Source organism: Scardinius erythrophthalmus, assembly GCF_964197995.2.
Source record: "Scardinius erythrophthalmus genome assembly, chromosome: 2".
Lineage (NCBI taxonomy): Eukaryota > Metazoa > Chordata > Actinopteri > Cypriniformes > Leuciscidae > Scardinius > Scardinius erythrophthalmus.
The window spans coordinates 49,565,034-49,579,437 of NC_138222.1; the positions used below are offsets into that span (position 1 = coordinate 49,565,034).

The following is a 14,404-nucleotide window of genomic DNA, read 5'->3' on the forward strand; positions in this document are numbered from 1 at the left end:
TCAGCGATTAGGATCAGAGCCTCTTCCTTTTCCTTTGTGTGCCAGGGCTTTCGTCTTTTAACGCTTTATTTGAATCTAATCAGGGGGAAAGGAGGGAAGCATGTTTTGTCTATTGAGTATCCTGGAGTGGCAGGAATGCTGGGGGAAAGGGAAGAATTAGAGAGGGGGATGACATACCACCCAGGGCTGAAGGGAACCCATCAACCCTTTCATGCTCATTAACTCATCACTAGTATGAAGTGGACATTAGGAAACACTGGCTGACTTGAATGTGTTTATCATATCCACACCGGTTGAATTTAAAATGCCTTTTAAATTGAAATTCAATTTCTCGATTTGAATCGAATTTGAATTCGGTAGCACACAGGAAGCAGAATTCAAATTTAAATTCAAATTTAAAATTGCAGAGTGTAATTTCATAGTAAATAATGACTCTCCCTCTGTCTGCCATCAGTCTGCAAAACCTACAAATTACTTATTTACAGCTGTCCATCCATATTAAACTTGCATGTGAAATAGCAGTTACCAATAAAAATAAAAATAACGTCACAAAATTTGGGGTCAGTGAGACATTTACCGTGTTACAAAATATTTCTATTTCAAATAAATGTTGTTCTTTTGAAATTTTATTCATCAAAGAATCCTGGAAAAAAAGTATAATAGTTTCCACAAAAATATGAAGCAGCACAACTGTTTTCAACATCGATAATAATAAGAAATGTTTCTTGAGCAGCAAATCATCATATTAGAATGATTTCTGAAGGATCATGTGACACTGAAGACTGGAGTAATGATGCTTTATCATCACAGGATTAAATGATATTTTACAATATATTTGAATTGAAAACAGTTATTTGAAATTGTAATAATTTACAATACTCTTTTTAAATGTTGTCAGCCTTGGTGAGCATAAGAAATTCTTTAAAAAATCTTACCGACCACAATCTTTTGTACAGTACTGTATACCTGCTGTAAGTATAGTTTTTAATAATACATATATTTAATAATAAAATGAAATAAATAAAATAAAACATTTGATCATTTAAATACCACTTATAAAAATGGATTTCATTTAGACATATTCTGTAATATTTAATTATATTTCATTATGTTTTCAGTGGGAAAACACTTAATTTTGAAAGCTCTATTGACCACAGTATTCATAATGAAACAGCCAAAAATACTGAAACAGCTTTAAAGTTGCTGTAAAATAAAAAAAAATTTAAAATCCTCATCCTGTCATTTCCCTTTGAATTCTGATTCTACATGCATCACCAGTTTAATTTAAATTCTTTCTCATGATTTGAAAATAAGCATGTTCTAAAATTGAGAATTTTGCTCAAGCCTGGCCCACATGACAGACAATCATGGTACTAAATAAATCAGCTGACCGATAACATAAGTAACAACTGGCCTAATCAACACTCACCGACTGGCATGGTTTTCCCATGAATCTTGTCTGTCCAGCCGGCGTAATACCTCAGGGTTTTAATGCTGCCGTCCAGATCGACAAAGAACGCATGCAGGAAGGGTTTGCCAGTGTCCATTGACTCTAGAGTCTAGAAACAAAAAAGTATTTGGTTCAACTACTGCAAATCAATTCTGAGAACATAAAAGCATAAAATGATCATTTTTTATTACCAATCTGTTTCAAATAGGCATTTTTATTGGCCATTGTCAAAAAGCAGGCTCATTTCGAGAGCTACAAATTTGATACAAAACTACTTTTTAATGTGCGTCAGAGGATGCCAAGATTTGAATTCGCATGGGGAGATTTGTAGGTCCAGAAATTAAACAATAACACAAATAATAAATTCTGCTGCCCTCTAACAATATAAACAATGTCATCAAGAGGAAAAAAAGGAGGTGAGTAAGTTTCCGGCTGAAGTCATTGGCAGATGTCTTGCTCATGACAGTTGTAATATGGGAACCATCAGTGCTGGAATGGATCGATTACCAAGCACGCTTCTAAAAAAACTTATTTTGTTAAAGATTAAATTACAATTACAGTTATAAAGCATGATTAATCTGACATCTCAAGCTACTAACAGCCTCACAAATGTATCATTTTAGATTGCTGGGTGTGTTTTGAATTTCTATACTCAAGAAAAAGAAAGTTTTTAGAATCTGTTGCGTGGGAAACATACAAAACTTTTTGCATGAGTACAATTGTGAAATACGTATTATATTTGATCCATCCCATTAGCTCAATGTACAACCGCAAAAAGCACTGTAAATGGCTTAATATAGACAAGGGAGCGCATTTTAACCTCTTTATCTCTAAATCTGTTCTTTATTTCCCTATGCAGAGCTCTGAGTTATTGAAACGAGCTATATCCCAGAATCACAGGACATGTTTGCAATTATCAATCACATGCAATCTAAAAACATTACTTCACACACATCTGTAAAATTTCATTCACAAATGCGGTAACTAATATGATCTGGCAGGAGAACAGGGTGAAAACCAACTCAAGCAAGGCTTTAATTATGTAAAACCCAAGCATTGTGATACTGTATAGAAACAAACAACAATGCGTCCATAGATGAAGAAGGCAGTTTTTGATAGAACAAACACGTTGTTTTCTCAAAGGCATCTAAATCCTAATTTTTTGGATGTTTTAATAGACCAGACTTGAAAATCAGAGCACAGTGTCAATGCTCACACCTGCAGCAGTGTTTGATGAATGCATTCAGACAGGCGTGACAGCCTTTCCACACAAAACAAACACAACACAGCCATTATCATCAATGAAGCAGCAAGTGTGCAGTTTCATAAGCACGGCTGTTTATGAGATGTGCTCATTCTACGATCTGCAACAATTCTTTCAACTGGGCAGACATTTAATTCTGCTCAATTAGCTCAACTGTTTCTATTCTGACTGATGTAGTCTATTTACATGAAGTCTCTTCATTCTGACAAAGATTTGCAGTGATGGTGATCTGAGGTCATTTATAATAAGAGTTGACATGAGCGAATTTAGGACTGATCGATGAAATAAAGAGACTTGCAATGTAATTTTGTTTGTGTGTATATTGTATAAAACAGTGATTGATCTTTTTCCACCTTAAAAATGAGTGTATCTTAATTTAGTGGGTTTTTTTAAGAAGGCCTAGTTGTTGTTTGTGTAGGCCTTATATTAGCTAATTTCTGCACTTGTTGACACAATGCTATAGCCTACTAACTAACAGCGCACAATATCGCTATAGGCAAATTTGGCCTTGAAAGTAATTATATTGGGATTGAAAATACAGCGAAAGTTTAGCAGAGTTCCACTTTATGTAAAAAAATTAATAAATAAATAAATAGTGTATAACATCGAAATCCCATCCGCTGTCTACATCGCATGCGCGCGAGCAGATTTAGACTACTGTAATCGCGTGAAGAAAACAGAACTCACCGCGAGCACCGCGCGCTCTCGCTCCAGCAGGTCCGCGAGTCTGTGCAATAACCTCCCGCGGCTCGAGGTGTCCATCCGCCGCCACTCCGAGCCTCTCTGCCCGGCCGCTCTGGCAGCTTTAACCGCCTCATCCACATCAGCCTGAACAATTATCAACACTTTAGAATACACCAGAACTACACAACAGATTAAAGGTAAATCGTTCATTATTTATTACGTCTACTAAATTGAAATTGCAGATGACTTAATCATTTAATGTAACCTGATCAATGCATTTAATCAGCCAATGTTGCCAAATGATTATAGGTTATAGTTAAATAATCATATTCATAATTCTTAAACCAGACTTATTTGCATAATAGTCTAGTAACTTCTTAAAAATGCAACACCAGCTGCCAAAATCATAGTTATAAAAAATAACTGCAATTACAAAATAAATACAAACTCTCAAATCAGTCTCATATGCATAGTTTAACTGATATTAGTAGTCATTAATAGTAAACATATCTGACAAACCCTGAATAAGTACAGTATATGAATTCCTTGCTTAATGGAATTTAATAAATTGAGTGAATCTAATTTATTTTTAAATCAAGTCATATTTACATGAATGATTGCAATTAATAAATACATTACAGATATACATGACTCCCAATTCACCGTACATGCATATCAATTTTTTAATTATACATCTTAGTCAAATTCGCCTTACTTTATCCCCCTCCTCGACGTCGCAGATTTTGACACCTGTTGCAGGGTTGATTGTAGGAAATTTCTTCCCTTTGATTGACGTGTGCCATTCATTATTGATAAAAATCTACAACAAAAACAGTGGTTCTAATTACAGTTAAGACTTATTTTAGAATTAGGACTTGCATGGTTAAAGACAAAACATGACCATGGGATACTGTATCCCTCATGAAAAATAATTGTCACTGTATAGGGTAGTTGCACTGAGGCTCTTTGAAGATAATATATAGTTTTTTAGGGTCTTTAACTCACCAGTACAGTTTTCTAAAAACTATACAAAGTTCTTTGTAAAACTTCAATGACACCAGGCTCTAAAATCCTTCATTTTTAATAGAGAAGGCCTAAAGTTTCTCACAAATGTCCTTGAAAAGGCACCACACAAATCAGACTAAAATTCCACTTGCTCTATTATTTATTTTTTACAATGAAAAACTCTTACCTTCGTGTGTTTAATCTCAGGGATTTTCACAGGTTGAGGCAGAGGCGGAGGGGACGTGTTTCGAGTCACCCCGTTTTCTATAGTCCCGTTCTGTGCCATTGCAGTGCGGTCGCAGCGAAGTGCTATAGAGATGAAGATTACAGATCACTGTTGACTGAACATGATTCTACATCCAGCACACTTTATAAGAACTTTTAAAGGTCCTCCCCCTTTTGGGCAAGTGTGCTCTCCGCCTACCATGACAAACAGACTTTCTCGTCCCACCTGCCAGTGAATCAGTCTTTCAAACAGAAAACATGCTGTTTTCCAGATATGCGTTTACATGACGAATCAGACAAGTTTTAAGAGATCAAACATTGGAAATGGCTGCAGTTAGGAAGTTTGGAAATGTTTTAGATTCTTCAAAAGCCTTACACAGTTCTTAATGCCAGGCGTTGGAGGTAATGAGTGTGAATTAATTGTCCAGGAATATTTACATTGTAACAAAGTGGCTTTGATCTGCTTGCGGAGGGATGGATTTGAAGCGACGGCGGGCTGGGCATCAGATGGGCCAAGGTGTGATGCGTTCTGATGTTCATCACGAAGTTGGTTTTTGCACCTGGGCCTGGTGAAGTTGAGTGGAGTTGAATACGTGCAAACAAATGCTTTTGTTCGGCGGGACAAAGACTTTCCCAGCTTTGGGCTCATACTCGGACACTGTTGCCATTGTTTCCCCTCCATTGCTTCTTGTCACTCTTCTTGTCAAAGTTTAATTAGGACAACGAGCTCTCGCGGGCCCATTTCTCACTTCAGCAGCTTTCTAAACACTTCCTAATGAGGGCAAGGCTCAGAGAGATCGAGCGAGAGAGGGCGTACGGGAAGGGAAGGCAGGAAAAGCAGGAAAAGCGTATTTTGCTCACTAAAACCTGAAACGCACACAAATATATCTGCGCTTGGTGTATTGCTTTAATCATTTGTAGGTTGCTAATCACGATGACAGAAAATCGAGTCATTGTGTAAACTGTTTTTACATGCAAATTATCAATAAATCAATCAAATAATCTTGTCAGATTAAAAAAAAAACGGCTGAAAATGTGATCCGGGGAAAAATCGTGGGAAAGTGGAGGCAAGTGCCCTCATCCTCCAAGCTTGGGTGCTCCGGTTAATTGGCGTTCCACACCTTTTAAATGAAGGTCAAGTCTCTTCCCCTCTCCAGGCTTCAATGCCGTTTAGCAGCATTACCCGGCTAATTGTAATGACTGCATCCTCAAAGAAATCACATGACTCTGCAGACTCTTCCCAAAACAGATCTCAATAGAAACGCTTCAGAAAATCGCCAGCATTGTTCAATCGAAGTGACACAAGAATATAGAGATTTAGCTACAGAGAACAGGTGCTTCAACTAAAGAAAACCGTCACAGTTTTTATTGTTTAATACACAGTAAGATACAAGATGTTTTCAAACAGTTATTTAAATTATGAAACAATATAAATAACAATATTCACAATCACAATTATTATTATTATTTTTTTAACCATTATTTACTACTGCTCTTGCATGTTACTGACTTAAACAAACCTCTGACCCAGAGTAGTAAGTTCGGTGCTCATTCCACACCATTTGTGCCATGGACACGATTGATATCTAAAACTGTGAGGCTTGTGAAATGTGCGCTATTAATTTTTTAGGCTATTGGATTTACATAAGCAAATGGTTTTATCATCTACTTGTCTGGAAAGACCAGAACATATAGAGAGTTGGTATGTCAGAATACATCGTTTTCGAAAAACAGTATGAGACAAGTTCCTGGATGACCTACTTCCGGCGAGATTCTGAAGTGCGCATTCGATAGACACTTTACTATCCCATGGGGCCACAGGAGACGACAACGCTGATATAGGTAACATGATAACGATAACATGGCGGATGTAGTACGTCCGGATTACATTCATACTACACACATTCATACAAAGTAAGTTCAAATTCAATTGTAGTAACCAAATTTTGAGGCACCGAGGGTCTTTTAACTTGAGCCTGTAAAAACTACTCACATTTGGATTATTTTATTATTTGGATTATTATTTTCTTGAGAAAATGTAAATATCTAGTTCCTTAACTTGTTCACAAATATGAATAAAGTAAATAAATAATAAATTAATTATTTATTAAATTAAAAAGTAAATTAATTAAAAAAAATGCTAATTTCTAGTTTATATATTTGCCAACAAATATGATTAAAACAAGTAAATTAATCAAACTTGTAAATATCTTGTTTATAACCGTTCCCACAAATATAAAAAATAAATAAGTAAACATCAATTAATTCATGTAAATATCTAGTTCATTAATATGAAAGAATTAATAGTCCAGAAATTTGAAAAAATAAATCAAATTAATAGTGCTGACAAATCGATTGTGACAACTGAGATTCATTCATTTTTAGCGCTGTCAAATTGATTACTGTAATCGATGTTGACTACTGTATATACACACAAATATATTTTTTACAAACTTTTATCTTAGATGCAATTAATCACGATTAATCGATTTGGCAGCACTAAAAATGAATAAAAAGTTAATTATTAGATTAAATTGCACAAAAATATGAATAAAAAAGTTCATTAATTACAAAAATTTGAATAAGTAAAAATGATTTAATACATGTATTGCCACAGGTGTATAAAATCAAGCCCCTAGCCATGCAGTCTGCATTTACAAACATTGCATACAAGTAAATAAAATGAGTTGTTCTTAAGTACTCAGTGAATTCAAGAGTGGTACTGTCAGTGCTGAGGCGCATGGTGCGTAAAAAGTCGCCAACGCTTTGCTGATTCCATAGCTGAAGAGTTCCAAACTTCCACTGGCATTAATATAAGCACAAAAACTGTGTGTCGGGAGCTTCATGGAATGGGTTTCCATGGCTGAGCAGCTGCATGCAAGTCTCACATCACCAAGCGTCTGATGGAGTGGTGTTAAACACGCCGCCACTGGATTCTGGAGCAGTGGAAACGTGTTTCATGGAGTGATGAATCACGCCTCTCTGTTTGGCAGTATGATGGACGAGTCAGGAGAAGGTTCCCTGCCTGACTGAAAATCTCAGTGCTTCAGAATACCAAGACATTTAGGACAATGCTATGCTTCCAACTTTGTGGGAACAGTTTGGGGATGGCCCTTTTTTATTCTAGCATGGCTGTGCCTTAGTGCACAAAGCAAGGTCCATAAAGACATAGTTGGATGAGTTTGGTGTGAAAGAACTTGATCTCAACCTTATCGAACACCTTTGGAACCAACTCCATATTAAAGGGTTAGTTCACCCAAAAATGGAAATTCTGTCAGTAATTACTCACCCTCATGTTGTTCCAAACCTGTAAGACTTTCGTTCGTCTTTGGAACACAGATGAAGATCTTTTTGATGAAATCTGAGAGCTTTCTGTCCCTCCATTGATAACTACACAACTACCACTTTGACACCTCAAAAAGTTCATAAAGAGATTGTAAAACTAATCCATATGAATTGAGCAGTTTAGTCCAATTTTTTTTTAAATGACTTGATCGTTTTACACGATGAACAGATTAAATTTAAGCTTTTATTCATATATAAACATTGATCAACGAACATAAACAGAAGCTCAACCGAACCTACTTGACGCACAAGAACAAACCTCTTGTGGAAGCTGAAACGTGCTGCGTAAGCCGAGAATTAACCTCATCGGTTCTTGCTGAAGCTCAAACGAGCAGCTGCGTTACACAGGAGAATGAACCTCATATTTCAAAATCATATTAAAAAATCGTAATTTGTGTTCCAAAGATGAATGAAAGTCTTGAGGTTTTGGAACGACATGAGGGTGAGTAATTAATTACAAAATGTTCATTTTTGGGTGAACTAACCCTTTAATGTCTATGTATTTAGAATGCGATGTCATTACAGTCCCTGTTGGTGTAATGATCGGGTGTCCCAATACTTTTGTCAATATAGTTTATGTATAAAAAGTAAGTAAAAAATATGAATATTTACTTTTTACTAAGTTATATAAAAATAAATTCATTATAAAACGTATTAACATTTAACATTTATTCATTCTATCATTCTCAATTTTACTTCCCTCATGAATATCTTCACTGGCATTTACTGCAGGAGAGTGGTTCAGGAATATCAGTGCTGACTGAAGCCAGTGTCGTGAGCGGGTGAGTGCAGAAGCTCACTGCTTTGGCAGCGGCTATCAGCTCGATACGGACTGACCATGGAAGCAAAGGAGGACCAGTCATCCTAAGATAACTCCCTCCAGGTGTTCAAAGGCCCAAACAAAGAGCCTTTTCAGTCGCCTTTATGAAAATGAAGAGGGCTCAGGCTTGTTGCAAAATATACTGGATAAAAGCGAAGCAAACACAGGCAGATATAGTAATATTCTGCTACAGTGGCTGGGACCAGATTCGATAAGGTCAGCCTTGTTTTTGAGGGATAGAAATGAGCCAATTAGTCCAGCGAAGCATGTACAAAGCAGACTTGAGCAGTGCAGAAGAACTGTGGGCCGATGTAAGGACGGGTTGTCTTAAATATATTACTTTAAAGGGATAGTTCACCCAAAAATGAAAATTCTGTCATCATTTACTCTCCCTCAAGTTGTTCCAAACCTGTATGACTTTCTTTCTTCTGCTGAACACAAAAGAAGATATTTTGAAGAAAGTCGGTAACCAAACGACTGATGGACCCCATTGACTTCCATAGTAGGAAAAAAATAATAATACTATGGATGTCAATGGGGACCAGCAACTGTTTAATTACCAACCTTCTTTAAAATATCTTCTTTTGTGTTAAGCAGAAGAAAGGAAATCATACAGGTTTGGAACAACTTGAGGGAGAGTAAATGATGACAGAATTTTCATTTTTGGGTGAACTATCCCTTTAAGGAAAAGTCATCATTTACTCACCATAACGTTATTTTTTTTTTTTGTGGGGTGCAAAAGGAGATATAAAGAATAATTTTATGCAACTTTTTTTCCCATGTCAAGCTCCTAAAATGACCAAAAAGCATGTTAGCAAATAGCACGGCACTGATTCTCATATATTTTGTTAGTGGAGATTAGATCCAAACATTAGATCGCCAAACAAAAAAAATCCAAATAAAGCTAAAAGAAAAAAAGATAATGACATTGGCTGACTTTATCACAGGGTTGAAGCTCATCGTGCAATAATGATGATTGTGTGATTCTTACGTAGATGGCAAGGTTGCGTTTGGGGCTTGCAAACCTGATCTGACCAATCAGCTCTTCGCTGTTTTGAACAACACAAGAAATCGCCGTTAGTCGCCAAGGAACAACTCATTCAGCATTCAGCCATTGTGTGCATTTGTATTAGCTGTTGCTGCTGAGCTGTTTTTCAAACGACACTGCTCTGTTTCCACACGTCTGATTATTATGTCCTATGCATACAATTATATTATTTGCCAAACCACTTTTCACAATTCAGACTTTGAATGTGATACGGCCATAAAACACACATGAGACTATTAAAACAATCACTTAATTATACACAAATTATACAGTTTCACATTTCTTTTATCATATCATTTTGCAAAGTAATGAGGCAGATTTTTACTAGGCGTCTTTAGAAACATGTTTGCAGTCTCAGTTTGTGTATTTATATGAAAATATATATATAAATACAGAGGAAAGGAAGAGTTCACCAAAAAGTGAAAATTGTCATTGTTTACTCAAGCAACACTGGTTTGTAACAGTTTGTGAGGGTGCAGTAAATGATGAACATTTTCACTTTTCAGGCAAACCATTTATTTAAATGAGTGTCTGTGAAGGGCCGCTAATCAGAGGTGGACAAAGTACACAACTTCCTTACTTGAATGAAAGTACAGATAGGCCTACTTACTGGTCAAAAATTTCCAACCAAAATCATCCCCTGACTGATGTTACTACTTTCTACTCAAGGACCTTGACAGAAATGTAGTGGAGTAAAAAGTACAATATTTGTCTTTCAAATGTAGTGAAGTTAAAGTAAAAAGTTTCCAGAAAAAAATAATACTCAAGTAAAGTACACTCAAAAAGTGTACTTAGGCTAAGTACAGTACCCAAGTAGGGGTCAGGCCTATGTTCCCACAGCCCTATGTTCCCACGGCCCTATGTTCCCACATTTCTAAGAATTTCTTTTTTTACGATTTGTCTAAACCCCAGTTACGGGTAGGTTTAGGGGTGGGGTCAGGGGAAGGCCATTTGTGGGAACATTGTCTAAACCCCAGTTACGGGTAGGTTTAGGGGTGGGGTCAGGAGTAGGCCATTTGTGGGAGCATAGGGCTGTGGGAACATAGACATGCTCCCCTCAAGTAAATGTACTTTGTTACTGTCCACCTCTGCCGCTAATTTCAGACTCCATCATCCAAGGATTTTGTATCCGTGGTTCGGCTCCCAGGCTTTGACGGGCCTCTTTTGGTCCCTGTGCCTGCTGTCACCGTTCCCTCTTTGAAGTCGACTCCGACTCCAAACCCTCGGCGTTTCTCAGCACCTCACTTCTCCTGCCGCAGGTTTGCTCATCACTGCTCGAGTGAGAGAGCGCTTTGTGTTTAAGATCAGAGCAATTTGCAAGCTTATTGAGGAAAACTGTCTTAACAAAAGAACCTTAGATATAACGTCTGTCATCGCTGGTTTTCTCCAGTTAGGGCTCGTGTTTCATACTTGATGAAATTACCTTTGTGGACAGTTTTGTGAAATTGCAGCATTAGCTTCTCTCACACATTTTTTTTTCTTTTCTCTACCGCAATACGACAGCAAAAACGAATATGAAAACGTAGGCCTACTGCAATCAACTGCTTACATTTTTGAGAAACATTTTGTAAAATGACATAGCAATGAAAACTGAGCAAATAAATAATTGCTCATTACAGTAAATCTAAAAAAAATGTTTATTACTTTTATATAGCCTACACTACCATAATTTGGGGGTTGGTAAGATTATTAAAAATGTTTCTCTTTCTCACCAAGGCTGCATTTATTTGATTTTAAAATGTAATTTATTCCTGTGATATCAAAGCTGAATTTTTAGCATCATTGCTATAGTCTTCAGTGTCACATGATCCTTCAGAAATCATTCTAATATGCTGATTTGCTGCTCAACATTTCTGAAAATTGATATCCTTATATTTTGAAAAAAAAAAAAATATATATATATATATATATATATATATATACAGTATATATATATATATATATATATATATATATATGAAGCATTTCTCAAGGCTGTATTACACTAGATTTCCTGACACCTAAAGTAGAAGCTTTGTTTATGCAAAGCAGGGTCAAAAGACATGGGATGGGAGGCAAAGACAGCACAAGTCTCTAGAGGAGGAATGTGATTTATAAGGAATGCTGGGTAGAATTCTGATTCGTGGACTTCTCTTATTATTTTCTAATGTATAATTGGTCCTAGAATTTAGAAGAATGCAAACATTCAAAAACTGTAGGAACCAAACATCATGAAAGTAAATTGTTTCTTGAATTTTTTTTTAAAGTAACCAGATTTGAATAAACTCCCAACAAGATTTATTATCCTAAAAAAAATATGGAAAAACAAACTAACAAAACGTTTTAGAAATAAAAAAATAAACTTAAAAAATAATAAAATTTAAAAAGCACATAAAATTACAAAAAATTCAACAAGTTTAAACAAGAACTGAAAAATATGAAAAATACAAGAATTCAAAATATAAACAAAGACTATAAAAGCATATAAATAATATTAAAATAACACTGTCCCCAACCATAGAGGTCAAGATCTTTGGGTGGAGATTTTGCACTCATTTATAGCAGACTCATAATTTAGCCAATCATGCTAATCAGTAAGCACCATGATTTCAGTCTCATCTATGGTTTGGTTTTGTAGTTTGCAAACCTTCGCACCTGGTAAAGCGAGGTCATCACAGTGGACGTCTGTTGCGCTGAAACGTGGCCCGCTAGATAATGTGTCGCGGGGGAGACGGCCTACAGACGCCCGGGGAACTGAGCCTTATTGTGACTACATGCAGGGCTCCTTGTCAAAAGCGCTGTTCTTATGTAGAAGATTGAATGACTGAACACTGTTTACATCTCACTTTTGGCCTCGCAAAGCTTGCAAGCGAGCGAGGGGCTTCTCGGCCACAACGTCAATGTTAGCTATTGTTCCGTGACTGAAACTCATGAATCCGTTTGTGTTATTACGGTGGCGACAATGATAGTTGCCGTCATGGGACACACTTAAATGATTCCCCCAAGCGTAATGAATAGGCATCTGACAGATAAAACTGGTTATTAAGTGTGGAAATAAACATTGAAGGGGCTGTGGTTATGGCTGATGAAACCCAAGCCGCCTCGCTCTGTTTGGGTTTTTTTAATAAGACAAGCAGGCGGGCGACAGGATTCGCTCTGCGGTTATCTATAAACTACATCATCTCCGCAGGTAGGCCTACTATGACAGGTTCAGACCACAGGTTTATGGTTACTATAGCCTATTAATAGAAGGGATGTTCTCTGCTTTTATAAACATGTTTGCGTTAGCATCACACCACAGGCCACAGAAGAAGCATCATCATCTAAGTAGCCTATGATAAATGGGGCCACTCTGTAGGCCTAAACATTAAAATATTCATTTTTTCAATAGCTCAGCCACAAAAATATGTGCTAGCATGATTTTTTGTGTGTGTATTTTCTGTATAAAGAAGTTTATTACATTAAATTAAAAGCTTAACATTTATGCTTTAAACCCTCCAAAATTCACTTCCGTTGCAAGTGCCTCTCTGTAACCTTTTTTGGGACTAGACAAAGCTATTTTTTGTGGTAATCAATATTATCAGACATTACTGTAAGTATGACATGCTGCTGCAGGGCTGCTGTATGACATGTGTGTGCAGCTCCAAATGGTAATTTTCTTTTCTTTAGCCTTTTTGCCTGTGACTTGTGTATTTCAAAGTAGCTCCCCCTTGTTTTTGTTGTTGTTGTTGTTGTTGTTGTTGTTGTTGTTGTTGTTGTTGTTGTTGTTTTCTACTTGGTTAGTAGCCTACTTTTTGTATATTGACAACATTTGTATATATGTGTATTCTCTTTCCCCTACAAGAGTTTTGTATGTTGTTGTTTTTTTGTCAATAAAAAAAAAAAGTTTCGGGAATTTCTTCGCTGTATTCTCGCTTTTTGCTCGCAGGTTTCTCTATAGAGCTCCCCCTACAGCTTCGGAATAGATATTTGACAACACTGTCGAAAAACTCGGTGTCTCTCAGATACCAGAGGCTATAGATCAACGACATCATAGCAGATGGGACATTCTTTAAAACGTTTTCTTCATTCGGGTTTGAACAGCATGAAGGAGATTTTTTTGCCGTAAAGCAATTCGTTACATCGCGAGACCTGATATCACGCAATATCTGGTTTCCCTAATACCCTAATTTCACTGGTACTTGTGACTAAGTGACAATAAAGGCTACTACTACTACTACTACTACTACTTCCTGACGCTGAGCCCAAAGTTGCAAGGGTGGTTTTTCGGCTCACAGGCGCTTGGGGGGTGCGAGACGACCACCATTCAACCCGAAAAAAGTCATATAACTATTGCAATGACTCCGAAGTTGTTCGGTTAAGGTAAAAAAGTTACTTAGTTCACCTTTAAACCCCGTAGCAGATCTATACAGGTGGAGCTGGGGAAGGTGGAGGGTTTCTGAAGGCGCGCTGCATATTGCTAACAGCAACACACTGGTGTTTGTTTGAATGTTGAGCCGTGGCTCATTGGCCGCTGATGCAACAGCAACCAATCAGCAGTGTGCTATGTAAATAATGATGTTAAAGACCGTTTACACAATGTAC

General features: G+C 36.8%; 2 protein-coding genes across 2 annotated transcripts in view; both read right to left on the bottom strand.

The window, feature by feature from the left end:
• Nucleotides 1-4,715, bottom strand: part of aldh1a3 (aldehyde dehydrogenase 1 family, member A3) — a 28,796-nt gene extending 24,081 nt beyond the window's left edge. Inside the window, exons 1-4 of the mRNA XM_081351929.1 lie at nucleotides 4,591-4,715; nucleotides 4,114-4,218; nucleotides 3,402-3,542; nucleotides 1,430-1,559 (exon numbers count right to left, since the gene is read on the bottom strand). Coding sequence (XP_081208055.1) covers nucleotides 1,430-1,559; nucleotides 3,402-3,542; nucleotides 4,114-4,218; nucleotides 4,591-4,689 — 475 coding nt within the window. The 5' untranslated portion in view covers nucleotides 4,690-4,715. The remainder of the gene's footprint in view (nucleotides 1-1,429; nucleotides 1,560-3,401; nucleotides 3,543-4,113; nucleotides 4,219-4,590) is intronic.
• The window catches only part of LOC308687382 (uncharacterized protein), a 439,906-nt gene that overhangs the window by 156,321 nt on the left and 269,181 nt on the right, over nucleotides 1-14,404 (bottom strand). The gene's annotated exons all lie outside the window — the stretch shown is intronic.